The following is a 22,956-nucleotide window of genomic DNA, read 5'->3' on the forward strand; positions in this document are numbered from 1 at the left end:
TCATCTCCCACTGTCTCAGAGAATTTGATCCGATGGTATGTTTTCTGACACTTGCCCTGGTATAACATTGCCAGTTATGGCTTTGGAAGGGAAGAGCAGGAGCCACAGTGGTCTAATCAGTAATAAAGCTTTCTGGTCACTGTAATGCCATGAAACTTGGAATAAAAGGTGACTTGCGATTTTATGTGAGAGTAAGATTTCAGTTAAATATTTATAACTGCAGAAAAACCTTCAAGTCTTTTTATATTAGTGGTGTTTGTTTCATGGACACTTACATTATTGGAGAAAGAGCTGGTGTTTCGCTTTGATAAGAGATTGCCTGTTTCGATCTCCTTACTTTGGAGAGGGATAGAAATAACCCATGACTTAATTATGAAAGTCTATTGTTCTAATAAACCCTTTCATCATATTTTTGGTCAAGTTAGGATAGGGTATAATTAGAGCCAAGAATAGCTCCCTGGAAATAATAAAAAGATTGGGACAGATGCTGCCCTGCAGCCAGGGGAGTGTGTAAGAAGCAGGCCAGCACAGGTCCTTTGTGGCCAGGTGCCTCTTTCTGGGCCGGGATCCATGCTGGGATGCTTAGAGCCAGCATTGTTCATACTGCCCTGGACTGCCAGTCTTTTTTTTTTTTTTTTGGTGGGGGAGGGAAGCCTTGGGCTACATAAAAATGCAGCAGAGATAAAGGACTATAGTAAAATATAGCTCAGCCTGCACATGAAAGCTGAATACCTGGCAGAGTAGAATTTAGTGAGATGTGGGATTTCGTACCAGGGCTGGATCAGGTAGATGTGGGTCACTGAAGTCACCTGGATGCAGGAAACTGATAAAGGGGATGAAGGAGGCACATCCCTTGCACAGAAAATGAAAATCTGAGTGTTAATCCTCTGTGGAGTTGATAAAATGTGCCCCCTCTGGAAAGCCTAAAGCTTAAAGCACACACAGATGGGGTCATTTGTCTCATTAATGGGAAGCCAAGAACTTGATATGTTTCCTCCGTGGTAGATGGAGAAACAGGAACATTGAAGGTGTCCCAGTCTCGTCTCTTAGATACCTAGCTTTTAAGTTTTCAAAGCACTTTAAATGATGTTGATGGTGATGATAATAATTAGAATTAATTATTATGGTTCCTATGTGCTAAGTGCTTTACAAATATTATCTCATTTAATCCTATTAACAACCCCTGGGAGGCAGGTGCTATTATCATCCCCCTTTTACATTTGGGGAAACTGAGGTAAAGTTAAGTGACTTGCCTAAGTCCACACATTATTTATTACATTTAACCCATACAACAACCCCCTGAAGTAGGAGCTATTATCCCCATTGTACAAATGAAGACACTGAGGCCAAAGGTAGTTAAGTCACTAATCCAGGGTTCCACAGCTAGTGAGTATCTGAGTCAGGATTCCAACTCCGATCTTCCCACCTCCATCCAACTTTCTTTCCTGGTGGCATACCACGTACAATGGAAGTGCAAAGCTGAGCAAATCAACCTCCCTGTGCCCCAGCAGATGCCCCTCAGCATAAGTAGAGGGAGAGTTCCAGATGGAAATTCCCAATACCAGTGAAATCAGAGCTCTGCCCCTACCCTTTCCTCCTCCCCAAATAAAAGTCAGAAATTAAGTGATTGAAAATTAAATAACTAAGTGGCCAAGGCCATGGGTGAGTCCAGGAAAAAGAAGGAAGGAGAAGTTGGCTTCTATTTGACTTGTCCCTATTTACCTTTCTTTCCTCTTTTGTTCTACCTAGTACCTACGTAGTTCTAGGTATATAGGCGTTACCTAGAACTTTTGTTGTACAAAGTGAGCCAGGATGTGAGAAACAGAGGGAGTCGGAGTCATGGTCTTTGCCACAACAGATTCGCCCACTGAATCCACAGCTCGGTGTCTTCCTTTGATCCTTGACTCAGACATTCATTAACTGTGTGACCCTGGGCAGGGGCTTCAGCTTTCTGAGCCTCAGTTTCCTTATCTGTAAAATGAGGGGATTGGGCTCCATGACTTTTCATATTCCTCCCATCTCTAAATCTGTGCTCTTATGGTCTTGTGATTTATAGCATGGCCTGTCTCTCCCATTTTGTCCCTTAAACCATGGTACCAGGTGGTGATAAGTCCTAAATCTATTGGGAGTCAGGAGACCAGGGGTTCATGCCCAGCTTGGCTACTCAATTGTCTCTGTGACCTTCAACCAGTAATTTCTCCGAGTGTTTGGCATTAGTATAAAGTGTATTAGACAGGATGCCTGGTTCTAAGAATAACAGCTATCATTTGTGTGCTGTTTTCATATGGACAAAGTACTTTCTGTATTCATTATCTCATTCAAGCCCCACAATAGCTGTGAACTTGGTGCTGTCAGAACCGTTTTCATTGCCATTTCACAGCTGGAGAAACTGAGTCTCAGAGGCGGGCCATCAATTGGCAGATGTTGGAGACAGAATTAAAACTCAGCTCCCAGCCCACTTCTCTTTATTATATTGCTTTTTTCCCCTGCAGTGTGGTATTGGATAAATCACTTTAGTTTCTTTATTTGTAGACTTGAGGAGATTGGGTTGGATGGATGATTTCCCTTTCAGTGCTATGTCTTCTGTTCGAAGAACTTTCTGAGCCTTAGTTTCCCAGTCTGTAAAATGCAAGGTTCGAACTTGACCCCAACCCTGTCCATCTCTAGCATAATATTATTTAGTGGCCTGAAGCCTCTTGCCAGCCCTTTTCCTAAAATACATGCCAGCACGCGGCTGGTTTCACCCCAACCTGCCAGGCTCCACCCGGGGATTCCCCTTTTGTGTTTTCTTTTCTGCTTGGCACCAACTGTCACTTTCAGGGCCAGCCAAGCAGAGGGTCATTCAGAAAAAGAAACACATACCGCACCACATCGGCCCATTCTCCTTACAGCAACAATGGCCCCAGAATTTAAGCACCAGCAGTATTAAAAACAGCTCCTTAGAACTGATACATAGAAGTATGTATAGAATGATTTTACCTACATACATATAGATAGATGCATATAGATCTACACCTTTTTGTGTCTGATGGTAGCCATCTCTAGGGTAGTAGGGTATGGAAGAAAAAGAAAAAAAATGTCCATGCTGATTTTGTTGTATATTTGAAAGGAATAGCAAGTTATACCCAGCATATCTGCAGTTTCATGTACGATCATCTTTTTTATTGTACCATGTTATGAAAATGCTTGTTTTATTCCATAAATTAAAAATTAAATTAATTTAATTCAATAGACCCTCCCCTCCATTGGTACAGATGAACCCTACAGGGACCAGTGCAAAGTAAGGGTCCCCTTCAGTAAGAGATCGATGGCCCCAGAACAGAATTCTGAAGGCCAGTTAGTCAAAGCTGTTCCAGCATGGCAATTTCCTCAACATCAGGGGTTCTTAAGTGGGGCTCCTCAGACCTCCCCAAGGGTAGATTTCAGAAGGCATGGGTACTTGGATGGCCAAGGGGAGATACATCTTTATTTTTGTTTCATCACCAACTGAAAATGTACATTTCCTGCAATTATTAAGGCAGGCAGCAAATTAGGATTCTGAGAAGGGGTCCCTAGACTTCACCAGACTGCCAGAGGGGTCTGGGACACAAAAACGGGCAATAAGCACAGTCAGTGGTTGGTCACCCAGCCTTTGCCCAAAGACCTTCAGTGACTGGGATGGGGGAGAGTCTTTTTCTGTTTTTAGATACATCAGACAGTTAGGGAGAGCTTTCATGCATTGATCTGAAACCTTCCTGTTTGCAAAATCTCCTTCATTATTCCGACTTCTACCCTCTGGGGCCAACCCAGACAGTCTAATCCCTCTTCCATATGTAGCCCTTGGAATATTTAAAGACAGCTGTGTCTTCTACATCTTCTCTTCAGGTGAATAAATTCCCCAGACAGTGAGGCAACTCCTTGGCTCCTTCAGTGGCTAGAGAGTTGGACCCGGGGTCAAGAAGTCCTGAATTCACATCCGGCCTTACGTACTGGCTGTGTGACCCTGGGCAAGTCAATTAACTGCTCTCTGCCTCAGTTTCCGAATCTGTTAAATGGGGATCATAATAGCACCTACCTCCCAGGGTTGTTGTGAAGACCAAATATGATAATATTTGTAAAGTGATTTGAAAACCTTCAAGTTCTCTCTCTCTCTCCCTCCATACACCCACATATATGTGTAGATATATAAAATATATATACATACATGTGTAGATATATTATACATCATATTTATATAAATATACTTGCATTATACTAATTATAATTCATCTAATAGTAATTCTAATATAATTCTATTAATTTTAAAGTTCACATATTTATAAATAATATATCAATTATATATAATATAGCTACACATATATGTATATTATCGTTCTTATTTTCCCTAATGGATCCTCATGTATTATGAGCCCCAGGCCTTTCACCATGCTGGTGGCTTTCCTCTGGACACCCCGGGCTTAGTTTTCTCCTTCTTAAAACATGGTCACTAGAAATATATATCTTGCCTCAGTTGTGGTCTGAACGAAGCATACGTTGTCTGCTTGGTGACCACCTCCCTCCCCCACCTCAAAGAGACAGCTTGTATATTCCAGGCCAGCCAAGGCTTAACCCATAATCCCAGCCTTCAAGTACAGCCATCAGGACGCAGGCATGAGCACTGGTATCTTGGGACTGATATGGTCCCAGTTGTGAATAACTAAGCTGGCTTTCCTGGAAACCTAGGGACCTGATAGCTCTGCCTGGTAAAGAGACAAGACTCAGGCCAGTGCCAAGGGAGACATTTGGCATTTATCTAGCTGTTGACCACTTGATTTCAGGTAACTATAAATTAAAGCCATAAGTGTTGAGTGTTGGGAAGCCAAGTATCTCCACAAGATGAAAGAAAACTCATCACTCCTATTAGGGACCCCTAATAGGGAACTGACATTTGACAGTCCCAATTCCTAAGCCATGTACGTAGTCATAACAATAATATTTAATGTCCATGTTTAAAAAATAAAGTGTGATACAGGAGATAGAATTTGAGGCACGTAATCTAGGAGATCTGGGTTCAGATCCTACCTCTAGCTTAATCTCTCTCCATAGGGGAAAGCTGAGGATCATCAGAATTCCTGTGGTATGTTTTAATAAATAATCCATGAAGCCCATTGGGTGGGAGACTAGGTGGCCCAGTGATGGAACCTAGGATTTGGAGTCATAGGAAGACCTGAGTTTGAATCTGACCTCAGATATTCCCTAGCTGAGTGCCCCTGGGCAAGTCATTATACCTCCCTCTATCTCAGTTTCCCCATTTGTAAAATGTGGATAATAATTAGTTAATGCAAGTACTTTGTAAAACTTAAATAATAATATTTAATATTAATTTAATTTAATAAATTTTAATTTACTTAAATTAATAAATCAATAATAATAAATAATATATAAATAATATTTATAAATATTTTATTTACAAATAAATTATTTAAATTAATAAATTAATTTAATTTAATAAATAATAACTCTATAAATGCTAGTTATTATTATAAATTGTGGAAGGATTATTGTAAAAATGTGGCTTCTATTGTTGGGGAGTCAGCTTTTTTTTCAGGTTATCTTGGTAAGTAAATCACCATCCAAAAATTGTGCAAGAGATGAGGAGAGGCAGATAGAGTGCTGGACTTGGGCTCAGGCATACCTGGGTTCAAATCTTGCCTCAGACACTTACCTAGCTGGGTGACCTTGGGCAAGTCCCTTAATCTCTGTCTGCCTTGGTTTCTTAGCTTGTGAAATAAGGATGATGATACCCACTGATCTCCCAGGGTTGTTGTGAGGCTAAAATGAAATCATATTTGAAAAGTGCTTTACCACCATTAAAGTACTGTGTATGTATCACCTAGGAGCAGCAGCAGCAGCCATCTTCATTGTTATTAATTCATCCAAGAGAACTGTGACCAAAAAAGAGAGCAGGGATGTCTTGTGTGTAAAGAGAGGGACAAACAATGGATGGCTTGGCTGCTCCATTGGTTTCTGTGCCACGGCGAGGGAACCACAAGGAGTCTTCTTGATTTGTGTTTGCAAAGCACTTTACAAATAGAAGTACCCAGTTGTCCTTGGGGGTAAACGGATTGCCTAGAGGATCTGACTCAGAGGATATCAGATAGTTCTTGTTCAGTCATTTCAGTTGTTTCTGACTCTTCATGACCCCATGTGGGATTTTCTTGGTAAAGATACTAGAGTGGTTTGCCCATTTCCTTCTCTGACTTATTTTACAGATGAGGAAACTGAGGCAAACGGGCAAGTGACTTGTCTAGGGTCACACAGCTAGTAAGTTTCCGCACCTGGATTTGAACTCAGGAAGATGAGGCTTCCTGATTCCAGGCCCTACAGAGCTCCATCCACTGGGCCATCTAGCTGCCCATCAGATAAGAGGAATTATTTGGATAATAAGCAGCCCTACAGTTCCTTATCTAAGTATCTTTACTTAGTAGATAGACCTTGGGAGTAGAGATTGTTGCATGCACTTAATAATTGCTTTTTGATTGATTGATCAATTAAGATAATGGTGCACGGCCTTTTGATTTCAACAGAGATTTTTTAATTAGTTCAACAAATGGGGTTGGGCTAGGACACCATTTTCCATGTCCTAATGAGTGGGGAGATGAGCAGATGGAGAAAGGCCCAGGGAGGGGGAGCTTTCCACAATAGATTTTAGGAGAATTAAGAGCTCTCACACTGGGCTGGCAAGAGAAAACACTCCCATTGGAGATTCCAGAAAACCACAAAGAGCCCTTTTTCATTATCTTGGGGCCCCTAAGCAACTGCTTGGGTGTGCACTGCCTCTTCGGGACTTACACCTGCCTGCCTGTGTGTGCAAGCTGATCCGGGGAATCTCCTTCAAGTTGTTTCTTCTGTGGTTTACGTAAAACTTCTAATTCTTTCATTTAAAAAAGAGAGGGATTGAAGGAGGGCGGACCAGGTAGGAGTATTCAAGTAAATGATGCTAGCAGGAGGGAAGTCACCAGTGTGCCACCGTCCCCTGAAATAAAGGAAACCTTCTCTGAATGTGATGTTTTGCACACCAAAAAGTAACACTAAATCAGGGAAAGTTACCCCAGGTCCTTCAATGCCTGCTTTGCAAAGGGCAGTCCAGCCAGGAGGAAGGAACTGGCAGGAAGCCTTTAGGAGGAAGTAGAGATAGGAGAAATCTGGGCAGACATGATACAGACAGAACACAGTCACAAAAAACATCACTAGGCAATGAAAAAAACAACCCAAGAACCACGAGGCAGGGAATGAAAGTCCCAATTTCTGGAAAGCAGCAGATTTGATCATAGTTTCTCTGAATCTCAATGCATAGCACAGTGCTCTGCATGGAGGAGGTCCTTAAACATTGGCTGACTGACTCTGGATTGTCCATATCTCATTCAGATTTTGAGAGCTGTGAATGATCTATCTTGACAGCTATAGAGGGTGTGCGTGTGTGTGTGTGTGCGTGTGTGTGTGTGTGTGTAGCATACTTCTAGCAAAGAGGGAAAAAATTAGAAATAGATCTCAGGAGGTTAAATAACTTGGGGGATAGACAAAATTTTATTTCTAAAACTCATCATTTTAATCCTGCAACAGACATACATATTCATTTTAATTCAACAACCATTTATTCAGAGCCTTCTGTTTGCTAGGCTCTAAAGATGCAAATTCCAAAATTAAGCACTCCCTGCCCTCAAGGGGCTTATATTATATGGGAGAGAATATAGCATATAATAATATTGACGTTCAGTCATTTTCAGTCATTTCCAACTCTCCATGACTGCATTTGGGATTTTCTTGGCAGAGATACTGGAGAGGTTTACCATTACTGAGGCAAACGGGGTTAAGTGACTTGCCCAAGGTCACCCAGCTAGTAAGTGTCTGAGGCTGGATTTGACCTCATGAAGATGAGTTTTCTTGATTCCTGCCAAGGGTCCTATCTTCTGTACCACCTAGTTGTACTAGCATATAATAATGGTTAACATAGTAATAACAGTAACTAGCATTTATATGTGAGGCTTGTTTCCTTTGATTCTTGTGGTAACACCTGGAGGTATGTGTCATCATTATCTCCATTTTTACGGATGATAAAACGGAGGCAAATAGATATAAGATAAGTAATAATCTAACAATGGCTAGCATTTACATAGTGCTGTGAGGTTTTCACAGCAGTGGGAGGTAGGTGCTATTATGATCCTCTTTGACAGGTGAGGAAACTGAGGCAAACAGGTTAAGTGACTTGCCCAGGGTCGCATAGCTGGTCAGTCTCTCAGGTAGGGTTCAAATTTAGATCTTCCCTGACTCCACGTCCAGCACTCGAACCATTGCATTACCTAGCTGTCTCTGCCTAATCCATACCTGAAATAGAATCTCCTATAAAATATATGTAGCAGGGTCAGCTAGGTGGCACAGTGGATAGAGTACTGGTATGGAGTCAGGGGGACCCGAGTTCAAATCCAGCCTCAGACACGTATTTTCTGTGTAACCCTGGGCAAATCACATTAACCCGATTGCCTCCCAAATAAAGTAAAATAAAACTAAATAAAATAAAATAAATGCAGCAAACAGTTACCCAAGCCTTGACTCGAAGCCCTCCGGCAAGGTGACCCATTCCCCTTTAGAACAGTTCTCATTGTTAAGGGAGTGTTTCCTGGTCTACAGCCTCAACTCACCTCTTACTAAGATCTGTCTCCTGCTCCTGATTCTACTCTCTGGGGTCCCTCCACCATATGACAGCCCTTCAAACACCATCCCCAGCCTTCTCTGTTCTGAGCCAACCCCCTCAGCTCCTTCCATCTAGCCCTACATAGAGTGGTTCCAAAAGTCAAGGCTGATTCAAAGCTGGCTTTTTTCATACACTGCTAGAAGTGACCAAGACCTTCGAGACTGAACCATCCAAGCCCCTTACAGATGGAGGAACCAGGGCTGTGAGCAGTGACCAGAGGGCCCAGGGCTATAGAGGCAGAGCTGGAATTCCGACTCACATCTCAGCCCTGTGCCTAGTGCTTTACCCACAGTATCACACTGCAGGACATGGAAGACACAAGACACGATAAGACTTTCTGAATGTTTAAAGTCCCCATACTTAATCTGGTTTTCAAGCTAAAGGTGGCGGGGGTTAGCTGCTGGTGCCGTGATGTAGGATGGTGCAATGCACCAATGGCCTGCTAACTGCATTTTTTTCTGTTGAACGAATGTCTTTTCTTTTTGGTCCTTGTCAGAGATCTCTCCCTTTCTTTCCCAAAGTCATTAATCCTTAGGGCCTCTGGATGAACTGGTGTCATTAGAAATGGAAGGTCCCTCATTTTACAAATGAGGTAACTGAGTTCTGCAGAAATGAAGCCATTTGCCCAATGTCCTAGAGTCAGTGGCAGGCCCTGGATTCGAGCCCAGGTCCTCTGGCTTTACATCTGGGTCTTTTCCTGCTGTACCACAGTCACCCAGGCATCACACATGCATCCAGGCAAGGCTGCACCCATCTCATGTAAATGTACACGTGTATGAGGCTCCATGCACATGTTAATTTTATTCCAGCATGTGCCATCCCAATATGATTTTCCATCTTGTGATCCCCTGGGAGGCCTTGGCAGGATCACAACTCATCTGGCAGGGCTTGGAACAGATGTTAGCTGGGGCCGTGATGGTGATGGGGTGGGGCTCTCTCAGACTCCCTGAGCTGTCACGACTCTATGTCCGTTGCAAGGAGGGAATCTTCGTATAGGAGAATTCTGAGTAAGGAGCCCCAGGGGCCATTTTTTTTTATGAGTTTGAAAGGAGGGCCTCCCAGACTGGTCCAGTCATGCCTGTGTGTTATAGGGGCCTTGAGTCACCATGGGGCTGTGTGATCCGCATACTTCAATACCTAGAAATAGAATAACTGGAGAAGGAAAGAATTTGCTTAAATTTGGGATGCAGGCCTGAGTCTTCACAGCTTGAGGCCTGCAGACTCATGTTCTGTTTTCCCTTAAGCATTTCTCTGTTTCATTTCAGTAGGAGGGGGGGCCACAGTGTCTTTAATTAAGACTCTGATCCATTGCCCTTTCTGACCAAAGCCTGTTTGTTGTATCTAGAATGCCCTCGATGCCCCACTCCCAAGCTATCTCCCTTCATCCAACAGCTACTCTCAATTTCTGTTTGATCATTTAATCAGCTGAATCGAAATCATATCCACCAAAATGCCACATACACGTCTGCAGCTTTTTCAGTGAAATTTTCAAGCACTGTAGCCATATATGTTTTTTCCTAGATGAAGGATTTGGGCCTTCCTATTTGTCTAGATCAAGACTTTGTGAAGAGAACATGGAAACGCTGTACCCTGACCTTTCTTGATATTAGGGCTCGTCAGAGCATGGTTTCACTAAGGCGTGGGGTTTTTCTTGAAGCTAGTTTAGAGCTGGACAGGACCTCATTTATGGATGAGGAAATCAAGGCTCAGGAAGATCAAATAATAAGGGCAGTGCCTACCACGTAATAGACATTTAATAAATGTTTACTGACTGACTGACTTGCAAAGCTGGGATTAAAACCCAGCTCCTCTGACCCCCAGTCTAATACCCTTTCCAAAGTCAATTCTATCAATGGGTGAACAAGATCTTCCTTTGCCTTTGTGGCTCAGTGTTTTTTCAGTCACGTCTGACTCTTGGTGACCCCATTTGGGATTCTCTTGGCAAAGATAGTGGAATGGTTTGCCACTTCCTTCTCCAGCTCATTTCACAGAGGTAAATGGTTGAGTGACTTGCCCAAGGTAACACGAGTAAGTGTCAGAGGCCCAATTTGAACTCTCAAAGATGAGTCTTCCTGACTCCAGCCAGGCCTAACCCTACGCACTGTGGTGCCACCTAGCTGCTCCTATTCTGCCCCCATTTGCTTTTGTGGTCAGATACTTTGGTGTTTTACCCATTACTATCTTAGAATCAATCCCTTGACCTAGAAATATTTACCAATTCATTTTTTCTATGCCCAGCCAAAACCTTCCTCCAAAACAGTCCCAGAACAGCGACCCCGCCTGTCTCTTGAAGGCCTTGTCTGGGGGTTTTGTATGCAGCAGAGTGATTTGTGCCTGTCTTTTCTTCACTTTCTTTTCAGATCAAGTTTTTCCTCCCACTTGCAACATCGAGAAGAATTTTCTGTCCCTCAATTATCTCGCGGGATATCTTCAACCAAAGATGGCAGAGGGATGTATAATGTCCAGCCTGCCTCATGGCCAGGAAGTACACATCATAGAACTAATCACCCCCAACTCAAATCCCTACAGGTAAGCAGCTGATCTGTTCTTTTTTCTGTTTTTTAATTTCTTAGATAAGTTTGACAGGCGTCTTTTGTGTTTCCATTTTTGCCTGGTCTGCTCATTCCTCTTGGGATTCCAGGCACCTTAAAGCCTCAGATTGGCTTCACCTCCTCTATTAGACCTCTCTCTGCCTTCCTATCCCCAAGATCCTCCTTCACCCCAAATCACTTTGTATTGGCTCATCAGTGTACATGATGTGTCCATCTAGGACAGCTTAGATAATATCCATGAACTTGGGTTGTTTTAAAAGTTTTTTAATTTAAAAAAAATGTTGAAAACTTTAGTAGAATTTGTTTCCTTTTTAATCCTCTGTGTTTTATTTTATGCATTTAAAGACATTATTTGGAGAAGGGTTCCTCAAGTGGAATCCGTGACACAAAAAAACATGAAGCATCTCTGCTCAAGAAGATAAAATCCTTGGGAGCAGAAGCTGTTTCTTTTTTTGTCTTCACATCCCTTAATCGAGGAGGGCTTCCTTGCATGCAGCAGATGTTTAATAAATGCTTCTTAAATAATATGAGATCATACCGTACCCATCCCATATACCTCTCTTCATCATCACCCTGCCTCTGTATTCCTTTACCTACACTGGGACTATGACCTCTCTTTCAAGAACTCTTAAGGAATTTTTTTTAAAGAGATGAGATATATCCATTCTGTCTTTATCTTGAATCTAATATAGACTAGAAGCTAGGAATTTAGGATTTGGAATATTTTATTGTAAAGTGAGTTTAGCTGAAATATTAAGAAAAGTCTTGTCTTTGTTGAAAATCCAACCTCTCTTCCATATAATTCCACTCATGTCAGCTCAGCAAGCATTTATTAATGGTCTGCTGTGTGTCAGGGACTGGGCTGAGCACTGAGACCACAGAGATAGGTATGAAACAATCCTGGCCTTCAGAGAGCTGACATTCTATTACTAGAGGGAAAAAATGTGCAAAGATACGTAAATCTGAATCATACAATCCTTGCCTTCAGGGAGTTTACATTCTACTACTAGAGAAAAAATTGTACAAAGATAAATAAATCTGAAACATACAAAATGAAAACAGAAGGGAGGTATGTGTATGTGTGTGTGTGTGTGCACATGCTTGTGTGTTTGTATATGCACTTTTACACATTTGGATGAACACTAGCTGGGGGAAAATCAGGAAAGGCCTCTTGTGGAAGATGGCGTCTGAGCTGGTTTTGAAGGAAGCTGAGGACTCTTAGAGGTAGAGGTGTGGAAACAGATTGTTTCAGAATATTGAATGGGAAATCCAGTAGGAATGGCAAGAAAAGACACGAGGTAAATGCCTCTGGACATTAAACTAAATTCAGATTTATGGTGTGCTTTGTAAAGCTTTTCAAGATTTACAGTGAATAACATCAGGATGGCCATAATAATTTTCCTCTTAAATATGTATTTTCACGTATCTAAAAAGTCCTGATTCTTTTCTTTTTCACTACATTCTTAGAAGTCTGGACAGTGTTCATCTCTTTCCCAGCAATCACTTGGATTGAACATCTGTTTTCTTTATTTTAGTAACTGTATATGCAGATGCTTTGGAAAGTTGGTGCAGAGAATGTTTTGTAGCATTTGAAAATGTCATAAGCAAAAATTACACAAGGGAACAGAACTCTCTCCATGTCTTCTTTGCTTGTTTTATTGTGTTGATGAAATCCCCTCGGTCGCCATAACCCCCTGCCCTATTCTGGCTTTATCATCCTTGTAAACAAGATGCCTAGTTTGGAAAAAAAAAATAGTAATTCCCCTTTAAATGGAAAACTGTCATGGTTTGCTCCCATCTTTTTCAAATATAGTGGCATTAAATAACCTCACTTTAAAAAAATGGAGGGAAAAATGGCTAGTTATCAACGGGCATATATTTCTATTGTTATGTAAAATCACTTGTGTATGTGTAAAATAACAGTCTGTTTTGTACATGCTGCTTTGCCTGGGATCTGCGCCAGTGTTTTAATCAGCTGGCCAGACACTGGACGCTGGGAGGATTGGAAGGAGGTAGATGGCTGCAGACTTCTGGCTTTGGGCTCCTAACTTAGTCTTTGTCTTCATTTTCTGCATGTAGCTCTTTCCAGGTGGACATCGTAATTGACATTAGACCATTTCGAAAGGAACCTGAGGTGGTCAAACATCTTATCCTGATCTTAAAATGCAAGAAAGCTGTCAATTGGGTGATCAAATCCTACGACGTCAAGGGAAGCCTTAAAGTGATTGTAAGTTGAGGCCAGTGTTTCTATACGGAGGGTGGGGTGGGGGAGCAGAGATACTGTTTGTCAACCGTCCAACAGTGTATTATGAGTTGCAAACTCTGAGTACTTGTAGTATTTTGTTCTTTTTTGGCCTGCTCTCTGAATCACGGTTGAATGAGTTGGGATGTGTAGTCTAGGGTAGAGGAGGACCAAGGAGGACCATTTAGCAGGACCAAGGATGAAACTTAGTCTCAAGCGATGGGTAGAAGTTACAAAAAGGAAATTTTAGGCTTGACGTCAGTAAAAACTTCCTGACCATGAATGTTCTCTGAAAGCAGAATGAATTGCCTCAAGATATGATGGGCTCTCCTTCCATGAAGGTCTTCCTGCAAAGGCTTGATGGGACCACTCACTTGTAGGCTAGGTTGAATGGGGAATTCTCTTTCAGGCCACTGAGGTAGGGCCCTTCCTTCTCTCAGATTCTGTGGTCATTCCTCTAAGATTATTCAGAAATAAGGCATTTTCTTTCACCCAAGAAAATAATAGACTCTCAAGCCATTCACTGGCCAGTTTGAATTCATGATTGTTCATGACTCATAACTGTGACTTAGGGTCATCATTTCAGAACTGGAGAGGAAAGAATACTGAGATTGAGACAGCTTAAAACACTTGCCCAGAGTAAAGTACTTGTGTGTCTCAGGCAGGATTCAAATTCAGATTTCCCTCATCACCCTCTAGAATTATTTATTACCTCTAGGATCAAATATAAAATCTTCTGTGTTGCATTGAAAGCTTTTCACAGCCTAGCTTTCTCCTGGGTCCTGGAAAGGTTCCAGCCTCCTTTCTGTGTCCTCCAAGATCCAGCTTCCCTGGCCTCCTCGTGGTTCTTAACAAAGGATATTCCTCTCCCAGGTCCGTGCATTTATAATGGATCTTCCCCATGCCTACAACACCCTCCTTCTTCACCCTTTCTTCTTTAGGATTTAGCCCAAATTTCCCCTTCTTCAGAAGGCCTTACCTCTCCACATAGCTGGTAATGCCTTCTCCTTTCAAATTAACTGGCCACAGAAAGGACCTTCATGCCCTCTCTAGCCCTCCCCGCAGGCCATTTTGCTACCTTCCCTGCCTCCTTCTACTTCTCTACCTCTGGTTATAGATTCATTAATCAGTTCATTAATCAGCAATCACCATTGCTTTTGGAAAGGGCATTTCAGTTGACTGCCCAGTGGGTCATCTCAGCATCCCTGGAACTCTCCCGTCCCAGCCACTGATCACGTATCTATGGTCTTCTTGTATTAAAATGCAAACTCCTTGAGAAGAGAGACTCTTCCTTTCTCTTTATATCCACAGTACTTATGGTGCTGGCACATGAGTGAGCCTTAATAAATGCTTATTCATTCATTTATCTTGGATAGTTATTTGTCTTGTCACCACTTGCTTCTTGAGTTGAGAAAAAATTCAGTTAATTGGAGGTTCCCGTTAGTTGAAGTGGTATTACATATATCATTAAGGAAATAAACTTCAGTTGGCTAATTAGTGGGAAGGATAGGCATGACTCATTTTCTGCCAGAGATGTATCTTTGAGAAGTTGTAATTTTGAATTTTTAAAGGTCCAATACTATTTTAAACCATTGAGGGAACTCACCATTTGGAAGAAATCTGGAGGTGAATTCTTTTGTAAAGAATCCCTTAGTTAAATAAACATCCCTCTTGTCTATATTATAGAATTAGAATTGTTATTTGTACTGATTTCTTGAATGACACCCATAGTTTTGAGAGACAACATGGCATATCAGTAGAGTGTTAAGTTTGGAGTCAGGAAGACCTGAGTTTGAATCCTGCCTCAGATACATACTAGACGTGAGACCCCTGGAAAAGTCACTCTAATTCTCTGGGCCTCAGTTTGTAAAATGGGTGAGTTGGTCTTGACGATGACCAAGCTCCTTTCCAATCCTTAATCTACGGTCCTATGTTTGTAGCTCCCCTATAAGAGGAACAAGATGCTGTTTCCTACTGGCAAAGCCACAACCAGCGGAATTACTGGACTTATGACATTTTTCCCCCTCTGCCCTGGATGAAAAAATTTCCAGTGGTAACTGATTGCCAGGATATGGGGAAAAGGGCATCTTTGGCATCTGGGAGGGTCAGTGACACATAGAAGGCCTCCCCACAGAAGCAGCAGCCGCCACCAACACTACCACCATGAGGACACACTTAATCCCAGAGGGCTCATTTTTGCTTCCTGTGGTTTGTGAACACTGGCATGATCCTAACAGGCCATTATGTGGGCAATCGGGATCCAGTCATTTGGTGTTCAGCACAAAGAAAGACCAAATGATTTTCCAAAGCCCAGTGTTTGGTTTGCTTTGCCCTGCCTTGGCCTAGCTTCTTCTGATGACCTAGGGGAGTCTTTGCCTCGCAGCATGGCACACCAGTGGAATGTTTTTAATTTAAGAATAACAAAAACAGGAAAGGGATCATGCTTTGAAAGACAAAAACATATGGTCCTTTTTAATTCCCTGCTGGAGTTCTTGTATAAATGTTCCCTCTGCCATGACTCTTAACTAGATGCTTCCACTCCCCAAATCTTCGAGCTTGAAGGCCTGGGGGCCTGATCTGTTGGCACTGGGGAGGGGAGATTTGGATGCCCCTCACTTGGTTCAGTCAGAAAGAAGAGAAATGAGATTGCTTGTCCTAAAGCAGCCTCTGTTTATTCCTTTCTCTGGCTCAAAACTCTTGGCCAAGTCCAATTTTGGACAATGCATGACAACATTACTAAACAATTAGGTCATGTTTCATGAGCTTTTTTTACTGACCAATCGGTCCCAGGCTTTTGGTTTTGCTAACTCCACGCTTCTCGTGTAAATTATGATCGCACCCGGTGGGAGACACATGTTTATGCAGAGTGAAGAAGGGACTGCCTAAGCCAGAATGAGGGTGTTTGTTCTCCAGAGGGCTCAAGGGGTTTTGTGGGGAGGGGAACAAGGAGAATTTGAGGCCTAAAAGAACAGGGCTTAGTTTTTAGGTGTAGGGCAAGTGAGGGCTCTGGGCAATTCTAGCTAGCTTCTCTGTACTGGGTGTTTCTACACTAGGAATCCCACACTGATGAAATTATTGGTCTATACCAAACACCCCCCAAAAAAGGATAGTATCCTTGAATATCCCCATGGGTCTGTCTAATAGTAACACCTGGCATCTTAAAAATATACAGCTCTTTCAAAGGCACATCCACATTAGCAAAGAGTGGTTCCTTAAACACCATCAAAGCCAAGGGTTGTAAACTACATTGGTCAAATGGTTAGTTTTCAACCAAGTCAAGTGCCCACTTACACAGGGGTAGGCTGAATAGGACCCCAGAATTGTTGAGAGAAATAAAGAATTATGGCATGAGTCAGAACAAATGTGAAAACAGTGTTAGGGTAGAGGTAGCTAGGTGGCGTAGTGAATAGAGCCCCGGTCCTGGAGTCAGGAGGACCTGAGTTCAAATCCAGCCTCAGACATTTAATATTTACTAGCTGTGTGACCTTGGGCAAGTCACTTAACCCCAGTTGCCCTGCTTTCCCCCCTCCAAAAAGCAAAACAAACAAACAAAAAAAAAGTGTTAGACAGTCTAGGCTGTCCCAGAAATCTTAGAGTAGCTTTAAACTTTTGATAACTTAAAGCTGCATTAAGATTTTTGATAACTTAAAACCACACTAAGACTTTTCATAATTTACAACTGCACTAAGATTTTTGGGACAGCCTGTGTATTTTGGATAAGGGCAGTGCAGAGCTGGAGAACGTTTAGAGGAAGGTGACTGGGATCGTGAAGTGCCTCAATATTATGCTGCAGGAGGACTGGATGAAGAATCTGGGGGTGTTTCACCTGGAAAAGAGAAGCCTTGGTGGGGACAAGATTGCTCTCTTTAAGTATTTAAAGGACTCTCCGTGGAAGAGAATCCGATCTGGTAAGGGCAGAGGGCAGAACTAGGGGCATTAGGGGTGAATTGCAGAGAGTCAAACTGAGGCTTGATGTCTGGAAAATCTTCCTAAGAAGGAGAGCTCTCCCACAGCAGAATGGGGGTGTGTATGATCATTTAGAGAGAATTCTAATTCAGTTATAACTGGTACTTGATGACTTCGGAGAGTCCTTCTGACATAAGATTCTGTGACAGTCAATTATAAACAGCATTTTATTAAAGAAAAAACAATAAATGGCATTTATTAAGTACCTACTTTATGTGGGGCACTGTGCTAAGCTAGGATAGGAATTTATATTGCTGTGTTTTTAACAAGGAATGCCTCCATAGTATGAAAGGATAGAAATGAGCATTTTAGGTGGCATCTATCTCATGATACCATTGTAATTTTATTAGACAATCAATCCACCCAAATTTATTAAGTCCTTACTAGATTTCAGATGTTATCCTAAGCACTGAGGCTACAAAGAAAGGCAGAAACAGCTCCTGCTCACATTCTAATAATGGGGACACTCCCAGAATTCTAACATCAGCCTTATGATTGATAAAGACCCTTTTACCCATGTGGGGCACATGCCATCCATCTTCTAATATCTTTGGCTTTGACCCGCTATGGCTTAGGAGATCATCTATTCATCATATACATACATGCATACATATATATATATATATATATTATAACTATATGTCTATATATGATCATTCTGTCTTCTATCTATTTCAAGGTGGGGCCAAAGAGTTTAGGAGTTAGGGAAAGAAGCAACTAGAGACACTTTGGGATTGACGATTGGCAATGCTAAGAGCAAGAGAGAAGTCTCCCATACAGTAATTCTGTCTCAGACTCCCCATTTCTTTATTTTTAAAGCAATCGGGGTTAAGTAACTTGCTCAAGGTTACACGGCCAGTTATTTCTGGGTGTGGTGCTGAGTATCTGAGCCTGGATTTGATCCCCAGGTCATCCTGACACTGAGGCCGGTGCTCTTACTCACTGAGCCACCTGGCCGCCCCTAAGACTCCCCATTTCTTAAACCTGGACACTTTAGAAAAAGTGCAAATGGATTTTTAGCCTTGTAAGTCCCAGAGCTGATCAGCAGGAGGGATGCTGACAGTCCCTAGATTCAGTGTGGAAAGGTGTAAACAGATCAGACTGTATTGGTTAAAAAAGGGACAGGTGGGTGGCCCATGTTAGGATCAGAGTATTCTGGAAATGTGATATATTTTTTCAGCTGTTGAAAAATAAAAAATAGGGCACAGGAGGTCAGTTGACATTATTTAGAGTTGCAATCCCAGCCATGCTGCTTGAAAATCTATGGAAGAACCTGCCTGAGACCAACGGCACAACTTTGGGACCTCCTTTTTCCTCACCTCTGGCTTTTTCTCTTCCCTTTTCTGGACAAGCTGCTCCTTCCCTTAAATGGTTGGGAATTCTCCAAGGTTTTCCCCCTGTAAATCAAGTATTCTTAATCTGGGTCCATGGACCCCCAAGAGATCCATGAATAGATTACAAGGAGTTCATGAACATATATGAAAAAACAATTATATCTTTTTCACATGCCTCTAACGGAAATTAGATACTCCTTTTGATTATGAATGTAGACCACAAATGATGTTTCTGAGAAGGGATCCGTGGCCTTCATCAGGCGATCAGAGGTGTCCAGGACACAAAAAAAGTTTTGAGAACCCTTAGCTATAGACCTTATAGTCTCAAATGAGGACCTGAGCTGAGCCTGGGCCTGGGGGACCCTCCATCTTTGTTCGGCCCTTGTAACCAGCTCAGTCCTTCACTAAACACTTTTGGGGACGAGAAAATAAAAGGGGGAAGGTCATTAAGCTTTGGATTGCAATCCTTGAGACCCTTGACCTACATCCTTTTGGCAGAGCTGAGCCCTGTGAACTGATGGTTTTATAGTGGGAAAAGATTAAGATTTCGTCATGTTAGGGGCTAACAAATGGGGAATTCAGCAAGAATGCCCTGTGCATGCAAGAGAAGGAAAACTGGGCATGAGAAGTAAAGCGATTTTCTTAGGCAGCGTGAAAGTGTTCTGCATGCTTGGATGGGCCAGGCTACTCGCCTGCAGCAGTTGTTGAAAATGTGATGCATGATTCTTCATGGCTACTTGTTAGCTTCAAGCCATCCTGCCCACTCCTCAGTGGCTTTGCTGTCCCCTGCAAGGGAAGAACTCAATGTTTTGCATCTGAGAACCAGGGATTTCTCTTTATCCTTACTCACCTCTTTTTTTTCCTTGGAAGATTCTTACATTTAGTTTTTTTCCATTCAAAGATACTGTTATTCAGCATCCCCTGTACCTAAAAGGGGACCCCCCCCCAGCAGTCTTCCTTGTGCTGTCAGACTGCATTTTGCAAACGAACCTGAGCTTATTTAGTGTATTAGAACATGGATGATCTAGGTTGCATTTCAGGATCCCTCTTCCAAGCATCCTGGACATTATAATGAAGGCTATTTTTAAAAAGCAAGTCCCTAGTAACCTTTTTTATTATTAAAAAAATATATATCGTAGGAGCAGGTCACGGAATACATTGTTGGAATTTCTATTGGCAAGATTAATGCTGATTTAGCCCATGATGACCTTGCTGTTTAATCCCTGGACCTCAATTTCCAGACACAGACTATGGAAAAGTTTTGTAAAACTTTTTGTTGTTCAGTCCTTTCAGTTGTGTCCAATTCTTTGTGACCCCATTTGGGGTTTTCTTGGCAAAGATACTGTAGTGGCTTGCCATTTCCCTCTCCAGCTCATTTTGCAAATGAGGAACTGAGGCAAACAGGGTGAAGTGACTTCCCAGGTTCACAAACTAATAAGTGTCTGAGGCCAGATTTGAACTCAGCAAGATGATCCTTCCTGACTCCAGGCCCAGTGTGCTATCCACAATGGTACCACCAGATTTAGAAATGGAAAGGAAATAAGGATGTATTGAGTTTCACTCTCTCCTTTTATAGATGAGGAAAACAAGGCCCATGCAGCTTAAGTGACTTGTTCAGGGTCATCTAGCTCATCAATGTCTAGGTTTCTTTCTGACTCCCTAGTCCAGTGTCCTCTCCCTGCCCCTTCTGATGAGATCACAGCTCCTTTCTAGTGTGTATATGTTATCAAAAAATATCTGTATACTTTAGCAGTTAGTTTGAAGAAAGAAGAGTCTGATTTGGAGGGGAATATTCCTTTTGAAATGTGTGTCTGTGTTCATTGATTCAAATAGTCATTTGTGCTTTTCAATGCAGGGTGTTGAGTGGACACTATACCCGGTCAAGGTGATGTGGGATGGCTGCTTACTCCCTTGTGTCACTGGAGAGTAGTGGGAGCGTGGCTTAATGGGTAGGGAGCCAACCTTTGGCTCAGGGTGACCTGGGGCTTCCGACCTGCCTCTTTGCTCTAGGCAGCTCTTCTAAGACTGTAAGCTAGAGAAGAGGTGCCACAATTCATGGGTGCAGGCAGTTTCCACAGCTGGCAGGTCCTCCCTACTCTGGGAAAAAATCACCTGGGTCAAAGCTGATGTTTATAAATATTTTATATATAAATACTATAAATAGGAAATATAAATAACAAGCAGATAATACACAAACAATACATAATTACAGAACATAAATCTATTCATCATATGTACTATGATAATTTAATATTTAATAGAAATGCTAAAATATTTAATAATCATAAATATTGCATCAATATAAATATTCATAAATATTTTTAAATCTTCTATTTGGTTTATAAAAGTCTCTGTAAGCCGGTCTTTTCCTACCATTCCCATGTTCTTACTTTACCACCTAAACATGTGTCCTGTGATGACATTGGACTCCCTGCAGTTCTTCTCAGTTGATGTTCCCCGACCTTGGCCATCCCCATGCCTGGAATGCCCTCCTTCCTCATCTCTGCCTCCTGCCTTCCCTGGCTTACTTCAAGTCTCAGTTAGTTGTACCTTCTATAAAAAGTCTTGAATTTCCTTAATGCTAGTGCCTTCCCTCTGTTAATTATCTTCATCTAATCTGTATCTTGTTTGTACATAGTTGTTTGCATGTTGTCTCCCATGTTAGACTGTGAGCTCCTTGCGGGCAGGGACTGTCTTTTCCCTTTCTCTGTATTCCCAGTTCTTGGCACAATGCCTAGCACATAGTAGGGACTTTATAAATGATGATTCATTGATTGACTCACTGACCGAAAGCAATTTTAGAATCCTTCCCTTCAGTGTTTTTTCTTTTCAAATATTGATTTTGTTTACCTAAAGAAATCTTATGTGGGTTATTTCTCTATTATCCTCAGGCTCCAAATAGCATTGGCTTTGGGAAAGAAAGTGAGAGATCCATGGCTATGACAAAATCTATAAGAAATGATATTCCTTCAACTCAAGAAAATTTGGTCAAGTGGGCCTTTGATAATGGCTACAGTCCAGTGACATCCTACACGATGGCCCCAGTGGCTAATCGATTTCATCTTTGGCTTGAGAATAATGGTAAGCTGGGAAGACTTAAATGAACTGATGCAAAGTGAAATGAGCAGGACCAGGAAAACATTTGTACGTGGTAGCAACAATATTTTACAGTGAACAACTGTGAATGACTTGGTATTCTGATCAATATAACAATACAAGACAATTCCAAAGGAGTTACGATGAAAGATGCTATCTACTTCCAGAGAAAGAACTGATGGAGTCTGAATGCCAATTGAAGCATGTTTTTTTTCACTTTCTTTTTCTTTTTTTGACAACATGGCTAATATAGAAATATGTTTGGCATGTATAATTGATATCACATTTCTTGCCTTCACAATAGGTGGGGGAGGGTTGGGAGAGAGAATTTGAAACTAAAAAAAAATTTTTAAACGAACACAAAAAATAAATAATATTTTTTTAATTTTAAAAATTTTTTTAAAAAAACTAAAAGAATGGTAATGACTTTTAACATATGGAGAATATTTCAGTGTTGTTCTTGCCTTTCATGCCCTTAAGTGTGAAAATGAGGGAAGAACACTAGGTACTAAGAGATATTTGAATCCCAGTTCTGCCACTGTTAGCTATGTGACCTCAGGCAAATCACGTTCTTTCTTTCATCCATAGTCATTTATGTGGGGGCACCCACACAACACGAGTCATATGCATGACTCAAACCCAAGTCTTGCTGACTCTTGAGGCAGCAGTCCAAGTTGCCTCTCATAAGAAATCTTTAGAGAATCCATACCAATGGACTTAAGTAGAAACTGGAAGGCTGTTTTGGGAAAGCCCAAATCAATTGATTTTATCAGTGAATCAGTAAACATTAATTAAGCATTTATTTAACATTGATTGTTATCATTATTTATTAATATTACTATTTGCCAAGCACTGTGCTAAGTCCCATTAATGAAGTCATGTTCAATGTTCAATCTCATCTTAGAAATGAGGAAAATGAAGCCCAGAGAGGTAGGGTGGGCTTGGATGAGCCAGGATTCAAACCCAGGTTCTCTGCTTCCTGATCTATTGCTTTTCTGTTGTACTATGCCCTCTTTCATTTTATTCCGCAATAACATAATTTCACCTAAATCCACC

At 41.7% G+C, this 22,956-nt stretch overlaps 1 protein-coding gene across 1 annotated transcript in view; it reads left to right on the plus strand.

The window, feature by feature from the left end:
- The window catches only part of LOC138165480 (transforming growth factor beta receptor type 3-like), a 229,004-nt gene that overhangs the window by 165,640 nt on the left and 40,408 nt on the right, over window positions 1-22,956 (plus strand). The window contains exons 6-8 of the mRNA XM_069093845.1: window positions 11,071-11,239; window positions 13,342-13,489; window positions 21,696-21,885. Of these exons, the coding sequence (XP_068949946.1) occupies window positions 11,071-11,239; window positions 13,342-13,489; window positions 21,696-21,885 (507 nt within the window). The remainder of the gene's footprint in view (window positions 1-11,070; window positions 11,240-13,341; window positions 13,490-21,695; window positions 21,886-22,956) is intronic.

This window comes from Petaurus breviceps, unplaced genomic scaffold (assembly GCF_028583685.1).
Source record: "Petaurus breviceps papuanus isolate PSGF00001 unplaced genomic scaffold, PetGlider_PUasm1.0 209, whole genome shotgun sequence".
In the NCBI taxonomy this organism is placed as follows: Eukaryota; Metazoa; Chordata; class Mammalia; order Diprotodontia; family Petauridae; genus Petaurus; species Petaurus breviceps.